This window comes from Cebus imitator, unplaced genomic scaffold, assembly GCF_001604975.1.
Source record: "Cebus imitator isolate Cc_AM_T3 unplaced genomic scaffold, Cebus_imitator-1.0 Scaffold217, whole genome shotgun sequence".
Taxonomy (NCBI): domain Eukaryota; kingdom Metazoa; phylum Chordata; class Mammalia; order Primates; family Cebidae; genus Cebus; species Cebus imitator.
In genome coordinates, this window is record NW_016107532.1 from 1,260,342 (window position 1) to 1,271,227 (window position 10,886).

General features: G+C 56.6%; 2 protein-coding genes across 4 annotated transcripts in view; one reads left to right on the forward strand and one right to left on the reverse strand.

Annotated features, from left to right (window-relative positions):
• Positions 1-5,799, reverse strand: part of MRC2 (mannose receptor C type 2) — a 58,993-nt gene extending 53,194 nt beyond the window's left edge. For both annotated transcript variants that reach the window (XM_037745967.1, XM_017549243.2), the window contains exon 1: positions 5,568-5,799. In XM_037745967.1, the coding sequence (XP_037601895.1) occupies positions 5,568-5,685 (118 nt within the window). In that variant the 5' untranslated portion in view covers positions 5,686-5,799. The remainder of the gene's footprint in view (positions 1-5,567) is intronic.
• Positions 5,800-5,816: 17 nt separating this feature from the next.
• Positions 5,817-7,110, forward strand: LOC108318286 (protein argonaute 12-like). Of its 2 annotated transcripts, none has more exons than XM_037745968.1 (2): positions 5,817-6,391; positions 6,507-7,110. In XM_037745968.1, exons 1-2 carry the CDS (start codon positions 5,817-5,819, stop codon positions 6,541-6,543), a joined length of 612 nt encoding a protein of 203 aa, XP_037601896.1. In that variant the 3' UTR covers positions 6,544-7,110. The 2 variants fall into 2 exon arrangements, with proteins under 2 accessions (XP_037601896.1, XP_017404733.1); XM_017549244.2 differs by having other exon boundaries at positions 5,817-6,386.
• The last annotated feature ends 3,776 nt before the right edge of the window (positions 7,111-10,886 follow it).

Consider the following 10,886-nt stretch of genomic DNA (forward strand, 5'->3'; position numbering starts at 1 on the left):
TGTCGTCCAGGCTAGAATGCAATGGTGTGATCTCAGCTCACTACAGCCTCCGCCTCCCAGGTTCAAGCAATTCTCCTGCCTCAGCCTCCCGAGTAGCTGGAATTACAGGTGCCCACCACCACGCCCAGCTAACTTTTTGGTATTTTTAGTAGAGATGGGGTTTCACTCTGTTGGCCAGGATGGTCTCGAACTCCTGATCTTGTGATCTGCCCGCCTTGGCCTCCCAAAGTGCCAGGATTACAGGCGTGAGCCACCATGCCCGGTACTAATTTTTGTATTTTTAGTAGAGACAGGGTTTCACCATGTTGGTCAGGCTGGTCTTGAATTCTTGACCTCAAGACATCCAACCGCCTCAGCCTCGCAAAGTGCTGAGATTACAGGTGTGAGCCACCTCACCCAGGCTTTCTCTTCTTAATAATAAAAATCGCAATAATTTAGTATTATTTAAGAAATTATTCTATGCCCAGTTGTGTACCAGGCACATATCTCATATGTTCATTATCTCATTTGTATGTAATTCTTATGATACCTCTACAAGAGGTATTGATTTTTCCCATCTAATAAACGAAGATACTTGAGCCTCTGCCTGAGGTCACATAGCTGGTGAGTGGCATTAATCCTGGTCCCACCCATCCCGTCCCTATGTACATTTCCAGAGGACTGAGGGGAGGAAACACTGCCAGCCATACCCACACTCCTGCCTCATCTATAGGAGGGAGGAGCCACTGCTCAGCCCCACAGCAGCTGCCATCAGGGAAGGCTGGCTGTAGCGTTCCCTACGTGTCCTTCCAAGGTGGTGCCTGGAAAGGAGATGAACAGAGCTGCCACCCATCTGATCTGGGATCTGTCACTGTGAGCCCAAGAGCCTGGGACCAGGCCCCCTCAGTGTCCTCCCGGGATCCTGAAGTCTCAAAGGAAGGGTCACTAGAAATGGGGAAGAAGATGGGAGGGGTGGGCACACCAGGCAAAAAGGATCACATGTGGGCAAAGGCCTGGAGGTGGGGAAGGCTTGCGGAGGACTGAGCAGCACCGGCCAGGGAGGATAACAGAGCAGAGGCATGCGGGGGCAGGAAAAGTAGGAAGAAGGTGGTCCCTCTTCTAGCAACAAACCAGAGCTGTGGAAGGCAGGATGCACAGTCGGAGAAAGAGAAATGAGGGAAGGGGAGGCCGAGGGGAGCGGAGCACAGGTGGAAGCGGTCCAAGGGTGAAACTGCAGAGCCAAGAGGCGGGGGCGCAGTGGGGGGCAGGGGGAAGGGCAGGAAAGGAACCAATGGTGGAATTTCAAGAGGGGCCACGGTGTGGTTTAGGGGGTCAACCCAATCTGTTTCCTAAGGGGCTGCAGCTGGCAGACCCAGCAGTCCCCCAGTGTCTGCAGGTGCCACTGGACAGCCTTCAACCAGCCTGCCGTTTACTGGCATAACCCCTAGCTGAGGCATGACTGGGGTCTGCAGTGTCAGGGTGAGCTCCAGGAGAGTGTCACACTCCACGGGCTCAGCACACCCAGATTCACAGGACCCTAAACAGGAGGACACGCTTCCTCTCAGCAGTGCTCACGCCTTCCAAGTCCAGGGACTCCCACTGGAGACATGGTGGGGACTTCTCAAATAAAGAACAGGCCACAGTCTTTTCTGCTCTCAGCTCTGCAGGGGCTCAGTAGTCCTCCCCTTGAGTCAATGAATTAATGAACAACCATGTGAATCCTGATTGCAGAGAAGCTGGGGTGCCAGGCTGGGGCACCCTGAATCCCTCACTTATCAATGCCTTCTTGGAGAGGACCCCTCAGAAATCCTAAGGACACTGAAGGCAGCTCAGTCCAGGCCTCCTGGGCCTGCAAGGAAGTGGGCGAGCCAAGCGCCCAGATGGCTGACATGTGACAGAGGGCTGCCAGTCCCACCTCCTCTTCAGGAGTCCTCCTGGTGGGACACATTGAGAGGCATCCTAGAGGGCTTGGAGTTATGGGAGCGGAGGGAACCCATAAGGCAGAATTTCCCAGGCTTTCCTAACACACACACCCCGACAGTGCTTCATGTGATGGAGATGCTGCATGGTACTAGAGCCTTCAGGCTCCGTAACCACACCTGGGTTCGAACCTCACTGCTCCCACTTTCTAGTGCATTGAGTGTGGCGGCACAGTCTTGAGTGACTGCCTTAACATCTCTAATGTTTTCACTCCAGGTGTGTGCAAAGGGGACACCCGCTCAGAGATGGGAGGTGCTGAAGAGCTGCTCCTGCACAGCACCCGGCACAGCGCCCACCAACCGCACAGCGCAGCCGTGGCTGCCGTCACGCATTCCCTCCGGGGGTGTGGACGGTGCAACAGGACTCATCCTCCATGCTTACATTGATGGGAACTCAAATGAATATCTGCCTAAGAACTGCACTTCTGAAATCACCTCATCGGGCCAAGTCACGGCACCCTGTTCACATCAGAAAGCCAGGATGTCTCTGGTGGCCAAAACCCGGGTTTCCTCCTCCCCTTCGTGTACCCTCATCTTGCCCAGGTGAACCCAGAAGGGAGCCAGGATCCCAGCACCTGCCACAGGTTGGCTGGGCACCTCCCGGGCCCTGATGGCTCAAAGAAAGCCAGAGGGTTGGAGCAAGGAAAACTGAGTTTTGCGTGGGGGAGTAGTAAGACTTTTCTGAACCCCATGACTCAGCAGATGCTGAGGCCGGAAGTGTGGGAGCTGGTCTGGCTGACTGCGGTCAGAGCCCCAAGTACCCGATTCCTCCCTCCCTGTCCTTCAGGCGGCCACGTCCTTCCCCACAGGAAGATTTTCCAAGGTCTCCTCACCCCACGACCTTGAGACTTACCCTTGGGTCTCCCAGAAGCCCCTTTCCCAGCAAATAGCCCCTCATTCCTCTCTCAGAAACTTCCAGGGGTCCCCTGGGATTCCCCACAGCCAGCGTGCACGACCCTTCCCCGTTCTGGCCTCCCAGGTACCTCTTTCACTTGGCCTTCTCCCCGGCCCAGCCAGCAAGCTACCATGTCATCCCCAAAAGGGCCCAGCCCGGCATCCCCTTCCTGCCTCTTTCCAGAGGGCCCTGGGTCTCTCCTGCCTCCAACCTCCAGAGAGGAAGCGCCCACACCCAGCCTTTCACTTACTAGGGGTGTGACCAAGGTAAATGATCAGTCCCCTCTTAGCCTCCATTTCGTCATCTGCAAAATGGTCCAACAATAATGAGCTCCTTGGGTTGCTATCAGAATGAAATGGGAAGCTGCACATGAAGCATTTAGCTGGCTCCAGGCAGGCAGGCATCCCACAACGGCATCCTGCACCCTCCAGTTCAGTGTTCCACGTTTCATCCTCTCACTGTTCCCAGAGGATGCACCTTACACACTCTTCCCTAGCTTCCCTTCTCCCCAAGTACTTCGCTCAAGGCTGGGCAAACTGAATGCTCCAGAAACGCAGTAATATGGCAGTCAACAAAGAGGACCCTTCCAGTGACAGGCTCCGTGTGCCACTCCTCAGAGGTAGCGTAAAGATGGATTTCATCATCATGCACCAAGAAGGCACTGCCACCTCGCTGCCCTGCCCCATGCTCTGGGCCCACAGGGCTCCCCCCATGTGGTCAGGTAACTGCCCACACGCAGCCCCTGCCCTGCCTGGCATAAGCCTCACCCCAGCAGCACTGGTCTGCCACACCCTACCTCCCACGTGCATTTCCTGGGGCCATCTGGTCCCTGGTGCTGATGAATTCCTCCCAGTGACAATGTAATTCACCAGGTACTAGGGCCTGCCAGCTCTTCCGGCAAGGAATTCGGCCCAGAGGCTCTGAAGGGGCTTCCCAGGCGATGGCCGAGTGGCAGCTGGCAGGGCGGGGGCAGGCACACTCTGGGCAGAGGGCGCAGTTCCGAGGGAAGGACCTGCCACAGCTCCATCCTCCTCCTGCTCAGCTTCTGCTGGGAACCTCTGCCGGGAACCTCTGCCTGCCACCCAGATCCAGGCCTCCTCAGGGTGTGGTCCACGCAGTGCCACAGGGAAGAGGACCCTGTAAGGCTACTCATCCCTGGACACAGCCCCAGGGAGGGCCGGGCACAGAGACCAAGAGGAGAGGGGACACTCCAGGCGTCCTTGTCCTCCCTGACCGGGCCTCTCACCAGGCACTTCCAGCCCTCTCTTTGAAAAGCTCCACGGGGAAAGGCCGAGTCAGCACTCTGGCCACAACTCTCTCCCAGGGCCTGGCTTTAAAGTGTGCTCTGAGGCTCTGGGAATGGCCCTCCTCCCCACCCTTCCCCGCTGCCTTCCTCCTGAGGCCCTGCGCAGAGCAGCAGACGAAGGCAGGAGTTCGAGGAGACAGGGGACCCGCCTGCGAGGCTGCCCCGCGGTGGGTTAGGGGGTTACCCAGCCTGGTTTGCGTCTGTCCGACATTCAATGCCAGGTGGGCCCAGAATTGCTCCGGGGGCTCTGGTTGGTGTGAATGTGGGTCACCGAGGCCCCCACCTTTTCCATCTGGCAGATACGTGTCTTGCGCCTACGTCACACCAGACCAACCCAGCAAGCACGGGCCAGGCTGGAGGCCCCAGACTCTCCAGGGGGCTGTCTGGTCCTTGCACAAAACTGCAGACACTGCACGGACTGTCCCCATCCCCCAATTAAACAGCCAGGAGGACCAAGCTGGGCCAGCACGGGGCTGTAATCATCACCCTCCTCGGCGATTCTCGCGTTCACTCCAGACACCCCCGCTCCACTACCCCAGGAAGTGGATCTTTCCTTTTAACTCTCGGATTCTTGGCCAGGGATCTGTCTGTCCCCACACTTCACCGTTACCCCTGAATAAGGGGCAGGAAGAGAAGGGCGCAGTTTCGGGGTTTTCCGATTTTTGTTTTCTTTTCTGTTGTTTGGGTTTTGGTTTTTGCATCTTTAGCAGCTCTTCTGCCGCTCTCTGGAGGGCCACCAGGGTGCCCAGAGCTACACACGCTACGCAGCATCACAGCACGGCAGCGCCCAGCCCGTCGCTGCGTCCCGGTGGCAGAAGCCTCCTCACAGGGCTGCTGAGCTCACGCGGGGCGGATGCCGCATGCCACAGCCTCCTTGAAGACTAAGTGTGGAAAAGAAAATATCAACGCCCACGAAATGCGGGGGCCGGGGGGGACGGTGGGGGGAAGCAAACCCTCACTGCTGGTGGAAAGCCTTCCGAACGCATCAGTCCTGGGACAGAGCCAGGAGCCCGGGCTCTCCGGGCGCGCCCTGCAGGTCCCCCTGCCAAGGACTGGCCGGCGCCGGGTGGTCCGGGAGCGCCGAGCGCGGGGGTCCTCGCGAGCCCACCCGCTTCCTCCGAGGCTGCTGGAGTGCCCTCGGCTCCCCTCCCCCGCCGCCCGCCACATCTGGTTCCACTCAGGTCCTCCCCCACCTCCAGGCGCGCTCCTCCTCCCCTCTCCTCCCCCGCTTTCAGAAAAGCGGAGACGAGTTTTAAAAACCCAGTCACACACACACGCACACGCACACGCACACGCACACACGCTTCTGGAGAAAAGGGGGAAAAAGGAGGGAAAAGTCGAGAGCGGCCCGCGCCCCGGCGCTCCCCCCGCCCGGGTCCCGAAGTTGGCCAAGTTGGCAGCTCCTTACCCGGGAGGGCGGCGTTCCCGGGGGCGCCAGGGCGGCCGAGGTGCAGGCCCCCGAGGAGCAGGAAGCAGTGCAGCAGGTGACGAGGCCAGGACGCGGGGGCTGGCCGGCCGGGCCCCATCCCCGGGCGCGGCGCTCAGCGGACGCGGGAACCGAGGGCGCACGGGCGCGACGCGCAGTGGCAGCCCTGGGGCTCGGCTGTGATGACCGCCCACAAGGGGCTCGCGTCCTCCTCTGGGTCGGGACGAAGTGATGCCTCCCGGGGAGGAGGAGGGAGGAGGCAGGCCGGGCGGAGGGAGGGCGGGGGGAGGAGCGCAGACCCGGGGAGGAGGGTTTGAGGGGCAGAGGGGAAGGGAAGCGGGCAGCGTGGGAGGGGAAGGGGAGGAGGCGCGAGCTGAGCGGGGCTGGGGCCGGGGCAGGGGCGAGAGTGTCGGGAGGGAGAGAAAAGGGTGGCGGGAGAGGAGCACACGCCGAGTCCAGGAGGACCCCAGCGCGCGCCCTTTCTCTTGCTGCCCCGTTTCCCAATCTCTCCCCGCCTCGCCTTCCTCTCTCCTGTCCCGGCCAGGAGCCCCAGACGTTGCGTCACAACTCCCCGGCTGGCGCGGGCGGGGAAGCAACTGCAAAACTTTCCGCAAACTTCACGGCGTGGTGGGACCTGGTCTGCGAGGTCTGGCTGGCCCGGGGCGGGGCGTGCAGCTGACCCAGGTGGCCAGACCCCGGCCGGCAGCATCCGCCCCGCCATCCCGCCTCTTTCTGCCTACGTCTCCAGCAGCCCAGCAGCCCAGCAGCCCAGCATCCATGCCGAGGAGGACCCCTCCCCCGGTCTGGTGGGGAAGGGGCGGAGCTCAGGGCTTGGTCACCAGGGTGAAGATTGGGGGAAGGGGAGGCAGGGCCCTTGTTCCGTGTGCAGAGCACAAACAATTCTTGCACGTCTTCTTTTAGCATTTTCGTGACCCCTGCGTCAATGTCCCCGGCGTAGGAGTGTAGCACTTTTGCTAGCTGGGGCTGCATCCAGAAACTTGGGGAAAATCTGTCCACTGGACGTCCCAGAAGACCGACATCATCACTCCCAACAACTGGACTGCTGGCCGGTTTAGCAAAAGACCAACTGGAAATTTCATGAAAGGGAAGACAATCCACAGTTAACCCAGTGTTACGCAACAGGTCTCTGCAGCACAGAGCAGGGACTGGGGAGTCAGGATGCTGGAGTCAAGCCCTGCCTCTCTGTGGATTACCTGTGCGACCTTGGCAAAGCCTCTTGGGGTCTCAGGACATAGGGCAGGACTGAAACATTGAGACCCTAAGTGAAAAGAAGACACATTTCTCCTACCACAAGTAATCAAATAAAAACACTATGACACTGTAATACGGACCAGGTGCGGTCGCTCACGCCTATAATCCCAGCACTTTGGGAGGCTGAGGAGAGGATAGATTGAGCCCAGGAGTTCAAGACTAGCCTGGGCAACATAGGCAGACCCCATCATCTCATTTTGTTAATATAAATTTTTAAAATAATAAAACTGTTATATAAATTTTATTGTTTCCTGTCTTGTACACCTTGGTATGGTTTTTGAAATAAATTCAATTTTTTTCTTTTTATTCCTCCTATCTTGGGTAAATGCTTCCCAAACTCTGCAATGGGTGCATTGGTCAGAGATGCTCATTCAGCTCTTCCCGTCCTGCCAGGCTGAGGCTCTTAGCAAGCCGTTCGTGGTAACAGAGCCTTGAAGCAACCCCTCACTTAGATCCTGTAGAGGACCCTGGAAAGGGTCCCATTAGCCACCTTTGGCCCCGAAACATGGTTAGCAGCCAGGACAACAAAGCCCCTGCACTCCACGGCTAGCTTCAGCAGGTCTGACAGGGCCAGGCCCCTCCTGGTGGCTGTGGCTCCACTGCCCCTTGGGACACGTTTTCTTGGCCTGGCATGTTCCGGGATCTCAGCACTCTGCACACAACAAGCCATGCCGGGGCTGCCTCAAAGATCCCCCTCTTGGCCTCCCCCCTTGCACAATCCTGTAATCTCCAAAGGATTTGAGGATTTGCTGGCTTCAGCTAACATGCTGTCTCTGAACAGCCAGAACACAGGATACTTCTTCCCCAAAACAGGGCTGGATTCCCCCTCCCCAGCAGCTTGAGTAGGTTTTGGCGTTTCCTGCTGGTCTTCCCCACCCTCGTGCTACTTGTGCAGGACTGAATCCCACTCCCTGACATCACCAGTGCACATGGTGGGGCCAGAGTCCACCACTAGCCAGCACCAGGTCCTGCCATGCCCAGCACACAGGAGGTGTGTTCTCCTCTCTTCACCCACCAGTTCAGCAAGCACTGACTGCTAGCCCTGTGCCAGCCACTAGAGAAACAGAGACGGGCAAACACAGTTGCAGCCCTAGTGGAGTCTCATTTAGTGGGGAACATAAATGTTTTGGCATATTCCAGGCAAAGCACTCAACGGCTGAGGAGCATGAAAGTGTGCTGCACTAGCAGAGACAGAGGTTGGTTCAAGCCTCCAAGGCCCAGTTCTAGTCTCTGTCAAGGGTGAGACTTCTTCCTCCCCTGTGACATGGTTCCACACTGTGTTCCGCTGACTGTTCTGCTGAGGTCTGCAGCCACCAACTGCCTTTGATCTTGGGGCAGGAAGCAGGGCCACATCTGGGAGATTCTCCCTGTGGAGAATTCAGCCCAGTTCCCCACCGTGTAAAGATCCTATCTGTGCAGGTTCAGCAAGGAGTGCTAGGTGTTGTGAGCAGCATGGGGCCTTCAGGGAGCCCCTCACCAGCACCCAGACCTTCATCTACTTCCAGAAGGGCCAGCGTCCTCTGTGCCCACTGCCTCCTCACCACTCCTGTGCCCACAGTTGAACAGCCGTTTATGGAGGGTCAGGACGTGTCAGGCATCAGGCTAGATGCTGGAGGCTTAGTGAGGTCTCTGACTTGTCCAGGGGATTTTTTGCCAAGGTGGTATTCACTATCATGGAACTGAAACTGAAAATTCTCCCTAGACACTGATCAACAACTGTCAGCCAGCAACAGCTTCTGGGGGCGATACGGTTTGGATGTGTGTCCCTGCCCAAATCTCATGTCAAGTGGTAATCCCCAGCTTGGAGGTGGGCCCCGGTGGGAGGTGACTGGATCATGGGGGTAGATTTCTCATGAATGGTTTAGCACCTCTACGCCCAGCTTTTTTTTTTTTTTTTTTTGTATTTTTAGTAGAGATGGGGTTTCACTATGTTAGGCTGATCTTGAACTTCTGACCTCAGGTGATCCATCCACCTCAGCCTCCCAAAGTGCTGGGATTACAGGCGTAAGCCACCAGGCTCCGCCCAGTCTCAGGTATTTCCTTATAGCAATGAGAGCATAATGGTCTAATGGTGGGTGGGGGGGGGATCTGATGATTTAATCAAAACCAGTTTGGGCCAGGTGTGGTGGCTCAGGCCTTGGCTTTGGGAGGCCAAGGTGGAAGGATCACTTGAGGCCAGGAGTTAACAATCAGCCTGGGCAACAGAGTGAGACCAGATCTCTACAAGAAATTTAAAAATTGGCTGGGTGTGGTCATGGTGGTATGCACCTGTAGTCCTAGCTACTTGGGAGGCCAAGACAGAAGTGCTTGTGCCTGGGATTTGAGACTGCAGTGAGCTATAATCACACCACTGGACTCCAGCCTGAGCAACAGCGCGAGATCCTGTCTCTTATCAGTCAATCACTCAGTTTAGTGGAAGGAGTATAGACTTTGGAGCCAGAGAAACCTGAGTTCAAATCCTGGCTTCCCCAATTCACAGCTTTGTGACCTGTAGCAAGTTATTAATACTTTAGCTCCGAGCTCACAGTTCTTACTTGTAAATGGGACAACTTGAGATGTTTCCTACCTTGGCAATTAAATGTTAAGTGTAAAGCAATGGCATGGCCCCTGGCTCAGTGGGGATGTTCAGGGAATGTGGTCCCTTCCCTGTTTCCCGTCTTCCTTTGCCATTTGGACATCAGGGTGTCTCCCTTATTCGTCACCCTTCTCCCTGCCTGTCTCTCCCCTACCCTCCCACCCCAGCCTGCCCACGAGATGGGCACAGATCAGTTTTATCGCGTTGTAACACTGAGTTTTTGCCTGGGAAAACAACACAACATCCCTGCACTTTCTGAACGTCTCCATGTTTAACTGCACAAAAATGGTACCCTAAAGTGTATACTAATCTAATTAGAAGCAGGCTCACTTTGGCTAATAAATGAGTGCCCATAAACAGCTCAGCATGGGGCAGTGGGATGAGTCAGGCCTGGAGATTGGAGGTGCGTGGGAGTTCTGGCTCTGCCATTCACCTGCCACACGTCTTCCAGCAAGTCACTTTCCTTCCCTGCGTCTCGGTGCCCTGTGAGGTGTAAGTTTTGGTGTCATTACTCACCGTGCTTAGGGTTCCTCTGGCATTGCTCTGTTCTCTGGTTCTGCGGCTCAGCAGCCTCTCCAGCCAGAGGGTGCCCAGGGGAGCAGAGCACCCCAGCAGGCCAGGTCTATGACAGAAACTTAGGAAAGGAGAACACGGGACAGGGAGAATGAACTGGATGGCCAGGTAGGGTAGGAGGCTATGAAGAAAGACTTGGCCAGCCCTTGCCTGCAGCAACTAGAAAAGAGGCGGTGACCCCAAAGGGTTCTGTATGACCTGCTCCAAGCCAGGGGAGAGGACTGGCCAAATGTGGGCTGGCCCGAGCAGATCTCACCCTCTCTTCTCCCCAGCTCCTGTATCTCGAATCCCCAGGGCTCCACTCAGACAATCCCTCCAAGTCCACCTGGCTACATCCTCATCTATGGCACCAAGGATCCCAGACAGGACTGGGCTAAAGAGGGAAGGAAGAAGGCAGGCTTAGATTCAGGAAGATCCACATTTCAAGATTTGGTTCAACCTCTCCCAGGGGTAAGAAGCTATTTTTTCCCACACCTACCTCACCGGGGAACTCACCGCTGGTCTGTCTGCTCTTGACTGGTCCACCCCATTGCAGCTCCAGCTGTCTTCACCCCTCATCCAGCCAGTTACAACCTGACAATTCTGCCCGCTTTCTCTAGGTTCTTTCCCTTCTCCCTTCTGTGGAGAACACCTAGAAGGGCTCACCCATCCCAGGAAAGTCCCTGAGTTTACATCCACTCACTTCCAACCCAAGGCCTATATTAGAAAAGGGATCCTTAGGCCAGATGCAGTGGCTCACGCCTATAATCCCGACACTTTGGAAGGCCAAGGTGGAATGATCACTTGAGGCCAGGAGTTGGAGACCAGCCTGAGGAACACAGGTCTCTACAAAAATAAAATAAAATAGCAATCTGATAAATATGAAGATAAGTAACAACAGT

Excerpts from the sequence above, each read along its gene's own strand:
- LOC108318286 (XM_017549244.2), top strand. The coding sequence starts at position 5,817 with ATGCCTCCCGGGGAGGAGGAGGGAGGAGGCAGGCCGGGCGGAGGGAGG. Across the intron at positions 6,387-6,506 it reads CGAGGAGGACCCCTCCCCCG|CATTTTCGTGACCCCTGCGT; the intron begins GTCTGGTGGGGA and ends GTCTTCTTTTAG.